This window comes from Phoca vitulina, unplaced genomic scaffold, assembly GCF_004348235.1.
Source record: "Phoca vitulina isolate PV1807 unplaced genomic scaffold, GSC_HSeal_1.0 scaffold12, whole genome shotgun sequence".
Taxonomy (NCBI): domain Eukaryota; kingdom Metazoa; phylum Chordata; class Mammalia; order Carnivora; family Phocidae; genus Phoca; species Phoca vitulina.
In genome coordinates this window covers 6742995-6759165 of record NW_022589715.1, presented here as the reverse complement: position 1 = coordinate 6759165, position 16171 = coordinate 6742995, and the positions used below count along the sequence as shown (strand labels likewise).

The 16171-nt window shown below is 40.0% G+C and overlaps 1 protein-coding gene across 21 annotated transcripts in view; it reads left to right on the top strand.

The window, feature by feature from the left end:
• Positions 1-15571, top strand: part of SLC8A1 (solute carrier family 8 member A1) — a 372498-nt gene extending 356927 nt beyond the window's left edge. For all 21 annotated transcript variants that reach the window (XM_032410379.1, XM_032410378.1, XM_032410381.1 and 18 more), the window contains one exon: positions 4833-15571. In XM_032410379.1, coding sequence (XP_032266270.1) covers positions 4833-5209 — 377 coding nt within the window. In that variant the 3' untranslated portion in view covers positions 5210-15571. The remainder of the gene's footprint in view (positions 1-4832) is intronic.
• Positions 15572-16171: the final 600 nt, after the last annotated feature.

Sequence of the window (16171 nt, the reverse complement as noted above, 5' to 3'; positions counted from 1 at the left end):
TTTCTAAGAGAAATTAGCTGCTTCCTCAGAACTGAAACATCTATCCCTCTCAGCAAGGCAGACTGGGCATTTGGAACAATAGCCATTTCCATGCCTTAGAGCCATGTTCTCAAACATTGGTGTCAAGGAGCATCACCTGATGCACTTGTTAAAATGAATATTCCTGTGTCCTTTCTTCATAAAGTCTTATTACGTGGGTTGAGGGTGGAGCCCCAGATCTTATAACCAGGCTCTCCCAGTATTCCCCATGCCAGGGGTGTGCAAACTTGACATTACACACGCTGTTTCCACCAGTCGTCACTGCCACCGTGTATACCACGGTTTTGCTCCTATAGGTGGACGGCTGGTCAAAGTGACTTCAAGTAAATAATTTTGCCAACATTTCTCTATTTGGAAAAGGTAAATGACTCTGTGCAGTATGGTTTAATCTCATAAATACTGTCACAATTTGATCAATGGCAATAACTTCTTCAGCTCTAGAGATCTTCCTAGGATCTTTGAAGATTTCATTTCGGCCGTTCTTTAAAAGGAGAAGATATTATCATTAATCAAGTCTAATGAGTAAGGGTGCCCACGTACCAACTCCTACAAAAAAAGAGAAACACTGAAATCATCCATGTGAATTTAGCATTTTGATGTGTTCTGTGTACCACCCAAACAATAAACATAGGGACAGTCTTAGAGATATTCTAGTCTAAAGCCTTTATTTTAGATGAAGAAACTAGAACCTAAAAAAAGTGAAGTGTCTTGCCCAAGAACACACAGAAGAGCTAAAACTGTCTCCTTAATGAAGCTCTGTATCCCCTGGTCTGTCTTTATATTGTCAGGACTTCACAGGTGGCTGGGCAGGAGCAGGCGAGATCCCAGTTAAAATCACTGTCAGTGTCAGTTCCTGAGCACAGACTGCCTGAGAGTTGAATAGCTGCCCCCCCAAATATGCAAAGAGTCAAGAATAAATCATCTGAGATGAAACCCTTGCTCTAGATCATAAACCCTATGTGTGACCTGTAGGAATATAATAAGTATCCTTCTCACAGAAGAGACACTTAAGTCTGTATGTAGCTATAAAGTTTGAGAAATTCAAGTAAAAAATAAGAGAACAGTGATGTCCTGACTCTGTGACGTATGGTTTAGCTCCAGCCACACTGTCTCCCAGCCGAATCTTCCCTGTTACTGATTTATGGTCATAGGTACCGGGAGGCAGAACCAAAAGTCTAAGACTGTATGGCTAATTCAAAATTTATTAGAATTCAAGGTGAGAGTTAAAAGCAAAAATTCCTACTAGAAATCTGATCTAAGGTGTATATGTAGGAAGATATATATATAATATGTATATATTATATAATATATATACATATATATATTATATAAATATACATTTTATATACATGTAAAATATACATATGTATATGTAAAATATACATATTATATATATAAATGTATATATAATTATCAACATGTCTTAGTTTGTGCCAATCACATGGGAAATCTGATTTGTACAGATTTGTTTAATGGGCCAAGTTCTGCGTATGATTACAACCCCTCTGAGACCACAGGGGTCATTACTGCTTGGATTTTACTTTGGGGAATGGCATATAAGTGGCTTTTGCCTTGTTCAGCCGTAAGCAGGTTATGGGCTTCGTGTTCAGGGTAAGGCCTGGCAGCGCCTGACATATGGTGCGAGACATGTTGCTCTTTGCACAAAGCAGCAAACAGTGATAGACGGTAATTTGGGGAGATTCCATCACACTTTATTTGAAAAACAGAGTTGTCTCTGATGGAGCCAAGGTTAATGGTTTGGATTTGCATGTGTCTCTATAATTTTTGCGTAGCTTGTGAATTAAAACAGACAAAAGGCCTGATGTAGAACCCAGGTAAATAAAACCTACCAGACCCCAGAAGGCCCCAAATAGGTTTCATTTATGTGACAAGCTAGTTACTTTGGCCACTAATTTTGTAGGGAAGCCAGAGAGAGGCATTTGAAAACAGGAGCCTGTTATGACAAGAATTCCTTCAATATTCACAACAGGCTATGGGGAAAATGAGGGAGGGAGACACCCCTGCAGACCCAGGTGTGCCCTGCGTTTCAGGCAAAAGGACCGGTCTGGGTGTTCAGGGTCCCCGGGCCCAGGAATTTTTGATGTTATGCCTCATTCCCTTCTGGCACAGTGGCAGAAACCTCCAGAAAGTCTAGGGGTTGAGCGGAGACTAGGCACCCAGGAAGTCCAGTGTGCCCCGTAGCACCTGCCAGGGGAGGTAAGCAGGTGTGGCCCAGCGCCAGGCCGCCTGCCCCTGCAGCATGGGCAGGGGACATCCCCGTCCCGACGGCCCAGCCTAACACGGCCATCTGTTCACCACCAGCAGGTGCCGGCTGCCATGTCAGCGCAGAACAGCATCTCAGGTGTTCCTCAGCAGTAGCTGAGCTGTGGGCTGCCTTCTCCCGCCTTCCACTCTTCTCCTTTACTTTCCTTGCTCAGCTGCCTTGAAAAAGAAAAGCAGAACGACTTCATTTTTTTTTTTTTTTTTTTTGAGGCTGCTGCTGCGGCTCCTGATAACTCTTCATAACGAAGTGCAAGGGACCATTAAGATTTGTCTCGCTTGGGCTTTGACTCACCAGCCTCCAAAACAGTCCTCACTGGGCTGCAGTGTGTGATCTGAGCACACACAGCTGCGCACGTCCCGGCGGGTAGCTGAGCAGACTGCCGACCCCTTCTGCAGTCTTTGCTCCGAGACAGGAAAGAGCACCCTGCAAGAACCTGTGTCGGAGTTTCCAAGTGGAAGGAACAGGGCAATCTGAACTGAGGAAGGGAAAACTCGTCTTCTGGGAGCTGCAGTGTGGTGCGGACGGAGAATGGGCTCCAAAAGTGAATCAGTTTGGTTTAAAATTACCCTTCTTCTACCGACCTGTCCCAGAGGTGCTCCCAAATCATAAAAGGGGAACAGCAGCCTCTTTAAAGCTGAGAAGGGGGTTGAATGGGAACACACGTGTACTATGTGTAGGACAGTGCCTGGTACAGAGGAAGCAGTGTTTGCCTTAGTTTAATTATAGAACAGTAAGTAAAACCTGCTTTTCCATTGCAAAGGTCAGGATTAATGAGATGGGGCCCTCCATGTTGACTGACTTCCTTTCAAAAAACGGGGCGGGGGGGGCGCAGATACTGCTTCTGCAGTAACCTCTGAGCAGCCTAAATAACTTACTTACCAGAGTAAAGCACAAAAATCTACAAGCTGATATAAGCTCACATGCCTTATGTATCATCCCCACTGGGGATTTACCGAAGGTCAGTGGTGGCAACAGAATAGCAACAGAGGGGAGAAAAGTAGTCCCGATGGCCCACAAGCCCATGCGTGCTCAGAGCATCCCGAGAACCTCCAGAGGACCAGAGCAGATGGCACAACGATACCTTGCTGTAATATCATCCCTGCCATTCCTGGCTCTGCAAATGTGAGTTCGATTTGATAGTTATTCACATCTTCCATAAACCTTCTGTGCAAGGGATTCTGCCAAGGTAGCTGAGAGGACTTTGACATTATTAACGGGATAATTATATAGAAAAGAAACGGAATATCTTGCAAGCTCTATCTACATGCTTAATAAAGGGAGCCATATCAGATCCTGCCTCAACTTTTAGTAAACTGATCTAGCCTGCTTTACATTGTCTTTGCAAAGCAACAAAAAAGAGCTACTCTTACTTTGTACCAAGAAAGATAAACAGTTCACATATAGTATTTCAGGTTAACAGCACCCTGAAGTGGGTGTCACTATCCCCATTTCACAGGTTAAAAAATTGGAGGCTCGGAGAAATTAAGTAATCTGCCTGGGATCACACATTCCATTGTGAAGGCAGGATTTGAAACCTTCTGGCTCAAACATGCTCCAAATCCCTATGCTCTCCTCATCAAGAAACTTCTTATCCTACTCCTTGCATGGGCCATGATTTTCCTACCTTCAGAAAAAGATGTACTCGGGATTATTGGTGAACAAAGCTTTGAGGATGGCCATTGGTATGCATAGCATAGTGAAAGGTAAGATGGCACAGTGATAAAGCATTTGTAGTGAAGGCAGGAGACCCAAGCGCCAGCCCTAAAATGGCTTCTTCCTTGTTGTGTGATGTTGCACCCATTACTTATTGTCCCAAGGCCAATGTCCTCACCTACAAAGTGCCCTCGCCTTATAGAATTGTCACAATCCATGCAATAATATAGGTGAGTCAGCTTTCCTATCCCTAAGGCTCTAGGCAAACGCCAGCTATTACTATGGTTCAATTAGCTTCAGTTCCACTGCTGATTTGCTCTTGAATTTTTGGAAAGATCTCCTGATGCCTCACCTTTCTCATCTGTGAACTAGAGCTAATGATACAGAACCTTTTAGTAATACCCTCCAGCACCCATTCACAAACTTTAGCGACCTACCATCTTTTGGGAGGTTGTTAAAACTGGATTCCTGGGCCCTGGTGATCCTGCTCCATCCCAGCTGGATGGAGACTTGTGCTGTTCACTCTTACGATTCTGATGTCAATGGGCCATGATCACTCTGAAAAGTACTGCCCTGCAAGATCAATATGACAAAGAACTGTGGTACTTGTGGGTAAAGAACTTGACCAAGATCATCTGGTCAGTAACACAGCCAACACCAAACCTTTGATTTCTGAGGTCTCGACCCTGTCATCCTAACCACAGGACCAGGACTCCAGAGAACAGCAAAACCCTCTCCTGGCCACTGGGTTTCCACTGGGGGATTGGATCCTAGAGGACGTGGCTGAACCTTCCAGCACACCACGGGCCTCTTTAAAATACCGAGTGTCACTGCCTTTTTTCTTTTTCCTCCACAGACACATTTGCAAGCAAAGTGGCAGCCACCCAGGACCAGTATGCAGATGCGTCCATAGGGAACGTCACCGGCAGCAACGCGGTGAACGTCTTCCTGGGGATCGGCGTAGCCTGGTCCATCGCTGCCATCTACCATGCAGCCAATGGGGAACAGTTCAAAGTGTCCCCTGGCACGCTAGCTTTCTCTGTCACTCTCTTCACCATTTTTGCTTTCATCAATGTGGGGGTGCTGCTGTATCGGCGGAGGCCGGAAATCGGAGGTGAGCTGGGTGGGCCCCGGACTGCCAAGCTCCTCACGTCCTGCCTCTTTGTGCTCCTATGGCTCTTGTACATTTTCTTCTCCTCCCTGGAGGCCTACTGCCACATAAAAGGCTTCTAAAGGAACAATCAGATATAGTAAATTTATATATATATATACGTATATATATACATAAAATATTATGTATAATGAACAGAGGAAACTGACATTTGTCATGTTCACTTACCTGCTGATGGAATCCAGCTTCAAGAGCAGACTCTGTGCTAGGGCCGAAGTGAGGAACCATCACCTCCCATTCCCAGGGGCATCGTCACATTGGACAAAGGCGTGGAGGCGGGGGCGTCTGTGCAGCTCAGCCCAGAAGGACTGTGTTCTCTCCAGGTTCATAAATCGTTGAGTCTTTGATTTTGTTTTCTGTTTCTGCTTGGTTTCGGTGGGGGCTGGGAGGTGGCTGATGTTTGACTTCTGTGTTCTGTCGTTTTGTTGGGAGGGTCAAAGTTTTTGTTTCTCTTGTGGGAGGTGATGACCAATCTAAATGCAAATGGGTTTTTGGTAAAAATTTAAATCATTACAATTACTCTCTCCAAACACTTTGAAAAATTATTTTGGGTTAAGAAAGGATACGGGCATGGAAAAGCAGCATGTCTTCACTAGGTCACTAAATTTCATGCTTATCTCTGGAACATGAGCAGAGGTAAAGCTGCCTCTGAGAAGAAGCATGGGAGCTGAATGCAGCCAGGAAGAGTGATGGTTCTAGATACAGTCGGATATTTAAAGATACGATGCCTGGCACTCTTGTTCAACAGGTACAGGAATAATGTGCCTCGATTCCCAAGAACATGCAAAATCATTTATTTCTTATCTCCTTAGCTCTGGACTGTGATTAGCAAGGCCCTTATTCTGGTTTTCCAGCCTGGCTAACCGCCCCCCGCCCAGGCCTCCATCCCAAACCTCCTCCTCCTGCCCACCACCTCTCATGCAAACAGGAATAACCCCACTCAAAAAGCATATCATCCTTTTCCATTTGCATCACTGTGTCCCAGTCCCATGTTTGCTGTCGCCTGGGATCATTCGTCGGTTTTATTTTCAAAAGTATCCATGGCTTGCACAGTCCTGTTCCAGTCATGACTGAACATTGGCTCCTTCTTCATGTGCCTGTTTGGGAATGTTGTTGTGATACCTGTTACACAGTGCATGGATGAAAAACAAAATAAGCGTGTCTGTATATAGTAGAGTATAGCGTATACTGTTCTCCCATCCAGCAATGTTGACTGGACATTGAAGACATAAGTGAGTTTCCTTTTCACCTGAGTCGTAACTTTCGTGTTGTTATTGAGTTTGATTTTACTAGGGATAAAAGGAGAAAATGGCTTATTGTTCATGGACCTGCACATTCATTTCTAAGAAGCAATAACAGTTCACTGGGAAGTTAAAGCTATTGAGAGGACAGCAGGCAAACTACCAAGTATCTTCATGGAAAATTAGCCATGTGGAATACACCAGAGGCCTCTAAACAGTCACCTGTTGATTCTGGAAGGCCAAGAAGAGAGGTATAGAGCAGTGGCTGGATTCTATGTGCCCGGGCTTTGAGAGCCTCCATTTTCATGACACCCCTGCCCCTAAAGTATTTATTTCACTTCTGCTCTGTCTGGCACAGATGGTAGATAGTGGTTTGTTCATTTTATTTTTTTATGTAAAAGGCTATTTTGAGCCCTGTTTCTTTCATCACCCAGACTCCTCTGATTGTATCTGCAGTTCCTGAGTAGGAAAGGAGCCAGGGAGACCAATGGGCCTTTACAAGTGCATCTTCTGTACTTATGACTAAGGAATAAGCAATTAAATGAGATTAGTGCCTCCCAGGAGGATTGCGCTGGGAGGTTTTTCACCCTGGAAAAGGAATGGCTCTTTCTATCTCAAAATACCAAAGAGCAAGGATAAACCCAACATTCCAAAGTAGTGAATCCAGTAATGAGGAAAAATGGAATGACGTTGGTCCCGTCTCAGAGACTTCTCTATCTATAAAGAATCCCAGGCCAGAGACACCACTGGCCCTTTGTATTGATTCAAAGATACTTAAGAGATAAAAGCTGTTCAGAGTTATTTCCTCTTTTTCTACTCAGTAATCATGATCATTCATCATTTAATAAACATTTGGTGACTGAATAATTAAATGCTGGTTACTACTCAATATGCCAGGTACTGTGCTACTCTTGGGGCCTAAACCATGAACAAGATAGCCCAGATCCCTGCCCTCAGGGGGCTCACAGCTAATGTGATTGCTATTTCCATGGGTAAAAGTTAGCACAGCCATATGGAAACAGTTTTATCTTGCAAGGAAAAACACAATTACAAAACTCTTAACATAAACATGTTGAAAATGTACCAATACTGTTGTCCAAATATCTAAGATTTTAACCAAGAGATAAAGCACAGGTTAGGGGAAGCATCCTATGTATCCTTGGCTGATCTTGCAGATATATACACCTCCCCATTGTAAGCCAAGAAAGGCAATCATGTTGGTGATCCAGATGACTGAAAAGGTCCAATTAACCCCAGCTTTTATCTTTGTTGGTCAACAGTACTTTTCTACGCCCCACACTCTACAGTTCCTCGTATCTCCAGGAGACTCACCCCAGCAGGCCATGGCCCAACACTGTGGGTCTAAGTCTTTTGGGGGCACATTCTAACCCATTCTTTTTTTTTTTTTTAAGATTTACTAAATGGAAAGCTAGCCTAGAAAACACCAAGTAAATGTAGTCCAAGGATGTAGGTTGTTTAAACATTAGATTTTGCACTCAATTTTAGCCATATTTGGAACGTCGATAATCCCATAGCAAATTTTCACAGAGGACTTTCAGAAATTCTTGCCATTGAATTTTAATTTCAAAGCTTTTTGGTTTGTTTGCTTTTTCAAGTTTCATGTTATAGGGAAAATATGATTCTGATTGTTCAGAGTTGTTAATAATTGTAGTTGTGTAAAATTATTTCATTTTATTTTGTGTGTATTGTGCACAGCTTTAGGGGGGAAGTGCACGAATTGTGCCGTTCCTTATAAATGGTACACATTATTGACACAGACAAATAAAGTTTCTAATTGTTTCTGATTTAATCACTAGTGATACAGCATAATCTGTATGGAATGTTTCCTCTCATTGTCATTGACTTCATTTTTGTTTTCATGTTTTGAAGAAATAAAGACCAAAAAGGTATTATTGTGCAGTTGGTATCCTCATCCAAAAGAAAGAAATAGATACCCAGTATTCAGACTCTTGCAAATGTCAACGCTTTGGTCATACAAGGTTTCCTTTTTAATGTCCCAAGAGAGCAGAGTGTGAGAATATGTGTCTATCTGATGGTACGGAGATAAATGTTGGATGTTTCTCCATTTCACTAATTTTTTTTTTTTTTTTACATCTTTTAGTACCACTTTATCCTTTCTGCATCCAAGAACATGAACCTATAAACAGTTACACATCAGACCACTTTTTAGCAGAATATTACAGCAAATAAATCAAGCCCAATGAAAGTGATCAGAAGTAACTAGTTGTTTCCTAAGGGATACTTAGTATCATATACTATATTCCTCTTGATTCCCAAAAGAACTTCCTGTAATAATTTCTGATTAATTACCTGTTATTGACTTTATGTATCATATAGTCAATAGTATAGGAAGAGGCGACACCAGAAATCAGCATTTGTGGAAAAAAAAAAAAAAGTGACCTCTCATTTGTGTACTTATTTGCAAGTCTACATTAATATCAGTGGATTCAGTTCTTATAATAGAATCTGTCCACTGTGTACATGTAAATGATAATTTATTCATCTGATCATCTTTTTAAAATTTGCTTTGAATTCATTATGTCTATATATGATTATGTGTGGCACGCTTTCACATATGAAGGAAATAAGGTATAATTTAAATATTTTCTTGGATCAACAATTAATGTCTCCTAGTTACCAATCTTTGGTTTAACACAAAATGAGCAGCCAACATTTATTTCTTTAAATACCAAAGACAGTAATTCAATGACCAGAGTAGTCTTCACTGTTTAACTACCCTTCAACAAAATGTCATGGCTCAATGATTCGCAACCTCTTATAAGCTAATTTTAGTTCAAAGATAATGAATGATTCAAGCCCACCACCACTGAAGATTTCAGAGAGCTTTGCTTTCTATACAGAATAAAAGCGACAAGTAAAACTGTTTTTCAAAGAAAAAAAAAAAATGCTCTTTTAAACCACCCTGCAGGTATTCTGATAGGTGGATCCCACTCACAATGACAATCCCTAACACAGCGTCTTTCCCCCAGTGGTCTCACAGGTAACAGAAGCACTTTGCCTTTTCCACACAGGGCTAGATTCCTTGTTGATTCCCCAGCCCAGGATCCCTGATCCTAATCTGTCAAAATAGAGATTGACTGGTTTGTTCTACATATATCTGCAATTAGAAAAACAATAAATTTCCTCCGGTAGATGATGAAGCCTTCCATTCTCTAACAGTGACAAAACATCACCTTCTCAAGAATGTAAATCAGCCCCTTTAAGACTTCTTTTAAAAAGTGTTTCCTGGTTCAAGATGTAGAGTGTCTCTTTTGATTCTGGTTTTCTGTCTCTGATCTTGGGCAGTTGCATTCAGAGCAAGTATAGTTTCGTAACTTCAAGAACATTTGGCCATTTCATGATTGACAATGCACAACCTTAAATCTCTCCCAAATTTACAAGTGGCACTCACAGCTTTTGTTATAGTAATCAATTCCCTTGGCAAAAGCATTGTAGCTGTTGGTAAAATGTAGCATTTTAACTGAGAAACGAGTGAATTATGTAGAAGAGCTTCACACAATCATATTTTTCTTACAGAGAAAGAAAGATGCTGTTATGAGTGCATTTATTAGCTTTCCTTCAGATCTACCTACAGATTTTTGTTAATGGACTGTATTTCTGCTCTTCAATATTACATTTCAATCACTTCTAGCTATGTTGTCTTCCACCCAACACATTGTAAGTGTTCGGTGGTCCAGATGGTATTCCACCTACAAGGACATAGGGAGGGGAAACAATTGCACTAGTTAGATATTTCATTGTCAGAGCTTAATCAGGCCATGGTTAATCACCTCCCAAGGCAGAGAATGTCCTATAGAAAGAACAACCACTGAGAGCTAGGTCTCCCAAGGGAGAGCACACTTCAGCTTTCCAGCCCACAAGAACTAGTGAGTAGCTTCCTATGACTTCTCCCCCTGCCTGCCAAGATGTCCAAAAAGATGTCCTCAGAGGCTCTACCAATTTTCACTTTCATCAAAGTTCCTCTGATTTAATCTAAGGGACCTTTAAATAAACAGTCATTCTATATATTACTATTTTGATGTATTTGTAGGAAAGAACATTACTTCATAACTTCAAAAGGCAACAGGACTTTGTAGTTCAAACCACAACTCATATCTTTACAAGGAAGACTTGCTTGTCCAGAATCACCCTATCTGTAATCAATGAAGTACTTGACCTACTCACATTCTTTAGAATCATGCTGTCCTAACTTTATCAAAGATCTGGAGAGGGATTCACTTTGAAATAAGCAATCTTAGTCTTTCTTTTCCCTAATTCCAAACATTTGTATTTCTTCCATGCTTATTCCCATCCTATTCATCACCCTTAGTAATGCTCACTATTACCTCTCAGCAATGGAGAGAGGCTCATGATAAAGTGCTCTGGGCATGTTTTTCTGAAAGTGAACTTATCATAGGAAGAAACAAATATAATGGCATTCTACTTGGAAAACAATCATTTGGTATGTATCTCTACATGTTTGTTTAGGAGAGATTATACCCTATACCTGCCCACTACAGCAGTATTGATTTTCCTTTCTGGATCACATTTTTCATGCTTCAGTGCCATCTACCTAGCCTTTTATCCTATTGATAGATGTAGGTATGGATCAGGATTAAGGAGCCCGCCCTAGCACACACAGACACACACTCACACTCAACTCCTATGAAAGTTTCTACAAAGAAGGATGTAAACATAGAAAAACATAATGTATAGCTTCCATGCCTCCAAAAAATATGAGTGGGTCAAATGTTTATCTGTGGGTATTATATTCCTGATATGAAAATGATAGTAAAATTTCACAATAAGCAAACACACCAAAAGAGAAATTAGCTAACTTCAATTTACTGACTCGATTTTGACAGTTAATGAACAGCCCAGCCCTCCTAATTTGTTGACTGCAAAGACAGATCTACCTAGCCAAATCCAAGAATGTACTGGGGGTGACAGGGGACTTAATATACTAGCAGCCCTCTATATTGGAAATTGTTTATTCACCAAGGAGGATCTGGCCCAGAGATTTCCAAAGACCTCTCTCTACATTCCCAAGTTGAAATAACCCACTTTAAATTCACAGAACTTTTTATTAGACCCCTTGAACCCACATGGTAGGACAAGAGATAAATTCTCTAGGGAGAGCTTTCTTAAAAATGTGATTCTGTTTGTTATGGCCCCATTTTCTCATGTGAAGATCCTATTCTTTCCAATTGGAAGGAACAATTCTAATAACCAAATATAAAACCGCTTTTCAAAATGTTTCACTTAAAAAATTAACTTTATAAATACTTAAAAGTTATATGACCTAGCCAGTTCAGAGAAAAATAATTTTCTCTATACGTACATTTCTCTACCTTCTTACACTTAACATTAAACTTTGAAAAATGCTCCAAAGAAGAAATCTTGAAAGATTTTACATTCTAATAATGTTCGTGTAAGTGAATAATATGGCTAAAATAATGTTTTAGGTGACGATTATCTATGTTTTGACAGAACACACTTAAAAATGAGAGAATTTAGCACAAATGTGTGAGGTAGTATTTCATCACAGATTACTCTTGTCTAAAATATTTGAAAATCATTAACCCTAAGGAAGATAAATTTCCAGTTTCCAAAAACAATAGTACAATTTCAGCTTGTGATCTGTTTTTATATGAAAATCAAAGCTGGGCCTACATAACTTTTGACTTTGGCAACCCCCCCCCCCCCCAGAAAGTATGCTCTTGGCCCTTTTCCATACTATTGAGTTATTTTGTGGAACACACCGGATCTATACAGGTGTCTCATAAAAATGCCTGCAATGATTTCCCTTTCTTTTTTTAGGCCAAGAAGTTTCTAAATTTTAGAACTTGACAATTTAATTTATAAAAGGCTGATTCCATTTTGATGTTATTAACATTTCAGAATTTTAATATTTTAAATAATCATCAGATGGGATATTGAGCTTGAGTCTAACCCAAATAAACAATAAAACCCAGAAAGACCTACCAGTAGTTAAAAGGCTTCTTAAACACTGGCCTTTTCGTGCAAAGCAAATAGAAGGGCTGTTTTTGACCTTTTTTCTTCTACCAGAGGTTACCATTTCAACGAGTATAAAAACAAAAAGTATTTGAAATGGTAGTTTGAAGATTATTTTTATAAGAATTAGACACAGTTTCAGCATTAAATCTCCTCTATCCCATCTTTTCCTAGGGCACAGAGATACATACATAAATACAAAAACAGACAATGTATGTCAAATAACTTGAACTACAATTTTGGATGTCTAAGATTACCCTAAAAGCTCATGTCAGGTTAAGTATTCCTTTTATCACATGTCTTTTATAAATGAAAAAAGGGAGAGAAATACAGAAGGAAACACATTCCTGATTTTTTTTGTGAAAGATGCAAATTCAAAGTTGTTTGAAAACTGCCTAGAATGTTAATTATATGGATCCTTCTAAAAACATAAGTAGATCTTTCAAAGAAAAAAAATTCATTTTTCTTCCCTTCATTTAGCAAGCATTTCTGATAGAAAGTCTTTAGGATCAATTAGGGCGCCCCTCTGACTTTTCCAATTACCCTCTGTTATTTGGAGGGTGTTGAAAACCGCTCTTGAAAAAAATTATGCTCATCTAGGTCAAATCCTGGGGGACTAAAAGGCTGAGATTTTGTATTTTCCCTGGCAACATAGCACTGAGCAGGCAGGCTCCCATACTTCACTTGACATTTTCTAGAAATGTGTTTTGGCACAACAGGAACGAAAGAATGAGACTCCTACCCACTTCTGCCATAAAATCCTAATCATTTGCCACCACAGATCCTCCACTAGCTATAATTTACCTTAGATATTTTCACTGAAGCAACCCTCAACTTTCATATACACTGGTTGTGTGGTGCCTAGCATTTTCCCTCCAAGATCTTATTAATAGGCAAACTAACTCTTTCAACTAAGGAGTAATGAAATTTCTCCAAGGGGTCCAGTCAGGGTGAGGAGTGAGTAGAGAGAGGGGTAGTAATATTGATGTCAGGTCATTGGAGCCTATTTAACCAACTGCTTCATTACATATTGGACCTCGTTTGGGACTCTATTAGAAATACTGGAAGGACTTTATCTTATTGCTATTTCAACAAAATTTTTGTGGTATTGGATCTAAGTAAAGGATAACATCATGCAAAATCTGAAAGTCCTTTATTAGCTCTGTTATTGTTACATTTTCTAAGAAAATATTATCTTTGAAGTTGCAATCTAAAGTTCTTAAGAACAACAAGGATTGTGCTGCCATTAGTAATCCCTTCGGAAATTTGACACTTCAAGTCTTCTTTGAGACAGATGATACTGTGGTAATGTATGCATGTGGCTTAAAATATTCTTGATAGTCTCAGGTTGTCCTCACAGAGCTGCATAGATTTACTTTTTAAAAAATGAGTCTCTTTCTCATCAAAATGGATTGGGAAGTTCTCCAACCACTGGTTTCATTTTGTTGAAAAAAGGAGTCTAGCACCCAAAGAAGCTATGAACAGTAGGGTTACATCCACAACCCTTCTTCTATGCCCCTTTGCATATTCCTGACTCTTAATCCCTGTGGCACAGCTTTCAGAAACAACTGTAGGTGATGGGAAAGCCAAAAGAAAAGGGTTGTGCTCACTTTCAAAATGGACTAAATCTGCTTATCACCTTGAAACTTTTGCTTAAATTCTGAAACTTTAAACACCAAGAGGGATGCTTTTAAATGCCAATTCTGAAGTCAAGATCACATTTTTTGCAAAGCCATAAGGAAAATGTATGTTAATTACTGAGACATGGGATTTAGTAACATCAGTGCCCAACCCTTGCTCTCCCTGCATCCCATTCATACAGTATTGAGAGGCAAACAAGCAGTTGGGAAGGGGAGAGAAATCACTATCAATGTCCTAAGTCATATCACCATTCAGTTACTAGATGGGGTCAGGAACTAGACAAAATAGATGGGACCAATACTAGTTCTCGAGTCTGACCACCACCCTTGCTCACCCCCATTATGGATATGGTCTGTGAACATTAGAACAATGCCAGAGTATTCTTTTCACTTAATGTGAATATTACCTACAGCGATTCCTCTCTGCTCTGAGCCAGGCTGTTTTGTTTGATGCAAATCTTTCCAGAGTCGTGCAGCTCAATCAGATACTTGTTGTCTGGCTGGAGAATGAACTGGTCTTTTCAAACTGGTTGCCATGGACCCAATTTTCAAAAACACTAAGAAAGCAGCATAGCCAAGTGGATTGGACCTAGCAAGGAGTCTAAACTTAAAGGAGTGCAATCTTGTATTTTTTCTTCCTGGCCAGTACTCTAACCCTCCAACTCTAGAGCTCGTTTCATTAGTAAGATGAAAATAATAGTTTTGTTGCTATTTAGGAATCATACCTCTTTAGAACTTGACACTTCCATTAACCAAAACCAGAACCATATGTAGTATTATTAGGACTTTACCCAAAGACAGTTTTCTGCTGTAGAGAAACCAGAACTGGTTTGGGTCCCTTTAAAACAGACAAGATATTTAATAACATTCGAAGACAATGAAAAAGGTTCAGCACAGGCTTCTGGGTTAAAGGGGAGGGCAGAGCTTCTGACAGGCTCTTTTGATGTTTTGTTCTTCCTTGTAAGTTTTTATCTGTCATGGTTCCCAGTGGAGTATTTCCCCACACTTATTCTGTGGGAGGATACTGACATAGCTCCAGACTTTGCCTTTTATTTCCTAATTCTCCCAGGAGAAACAGCCATTCCTTAGCTTCTAATACAAAGAAACAAGAAAGAAACGACAGCTGCCTCACTGGTTGACTCACAAGTTTTGTACAAAAGTGGAGACCATTCAGAGTATCTTTATAAAGTATTTGAGGAAACATTTCCAACTCCTAATCAAAAGTCAGAAATTGCTTTGACACTAGGATCTTAAATGTCACTTTATCTTCCTGCCTGGTCCTCACAAATCAATAAGGGTTGAGAGATACAGAGTGTGCTTGGACGGTGCTAATCAATTAAAATTCAGATCTGGATACTGGGGCTAGATAAATATCAAATGGCAAATTACCTGAGAAAAAAAAATCAGAAGTTAAACCAAAGAGGGCAGAAAATTAGTCAACTTAGCAACTATGTCTTCCAGAATTGTTGATTCACTTTATATCCAGTCAAAACTTTAAAAAAAAAAACATCTATATAGTCAAGGCTGTGGAACAATTTTTAAATCAAATGTCAGAGTCTATTTTTTTTCAATCCTACAATTCTACAAACCTCAAGCATTTATTGTGTGCAAAGTATTATATTAGGCACCCTGAGAAGATATGAAGAATTCAAGACAAAGTAGTTTTAAGAAAATTAACACTAGGGGCGCCTGGGTGGCTCAGTCATTAAGCATCTGCCTTCGGCTCAGGTCATGATCCCAGGGTCCTGGGATCGAGCCCCGCATCAGGCTCCCTGCTCGGTGGAAAGTCTGCTTCTCCCTCTCCCACTCCCCCTGCTTGTGTTCCCTCTCTCACTGTCTCACTGTTTCTCTGTCAAAAAATAAATAAAATCTTTTTAAAAAGAAAGAAAGAAAATTAACACTAGTCCTGAATTCAGTTAAGAAGAGGCCATGTGGCACTCAAATTAACCTTCCATTTTGTTGGAAACATTTTATCAATTTCAGACTGCTTAATGGAGCCATTCTGAAATCTTTCAAGAAGCTTTTCTTTAATAGAAATAGAAATACTAATTTTCTTAACTTCATAATCAAAAGATTAACTTCATAATCTTTCACCAATGAGATAAAT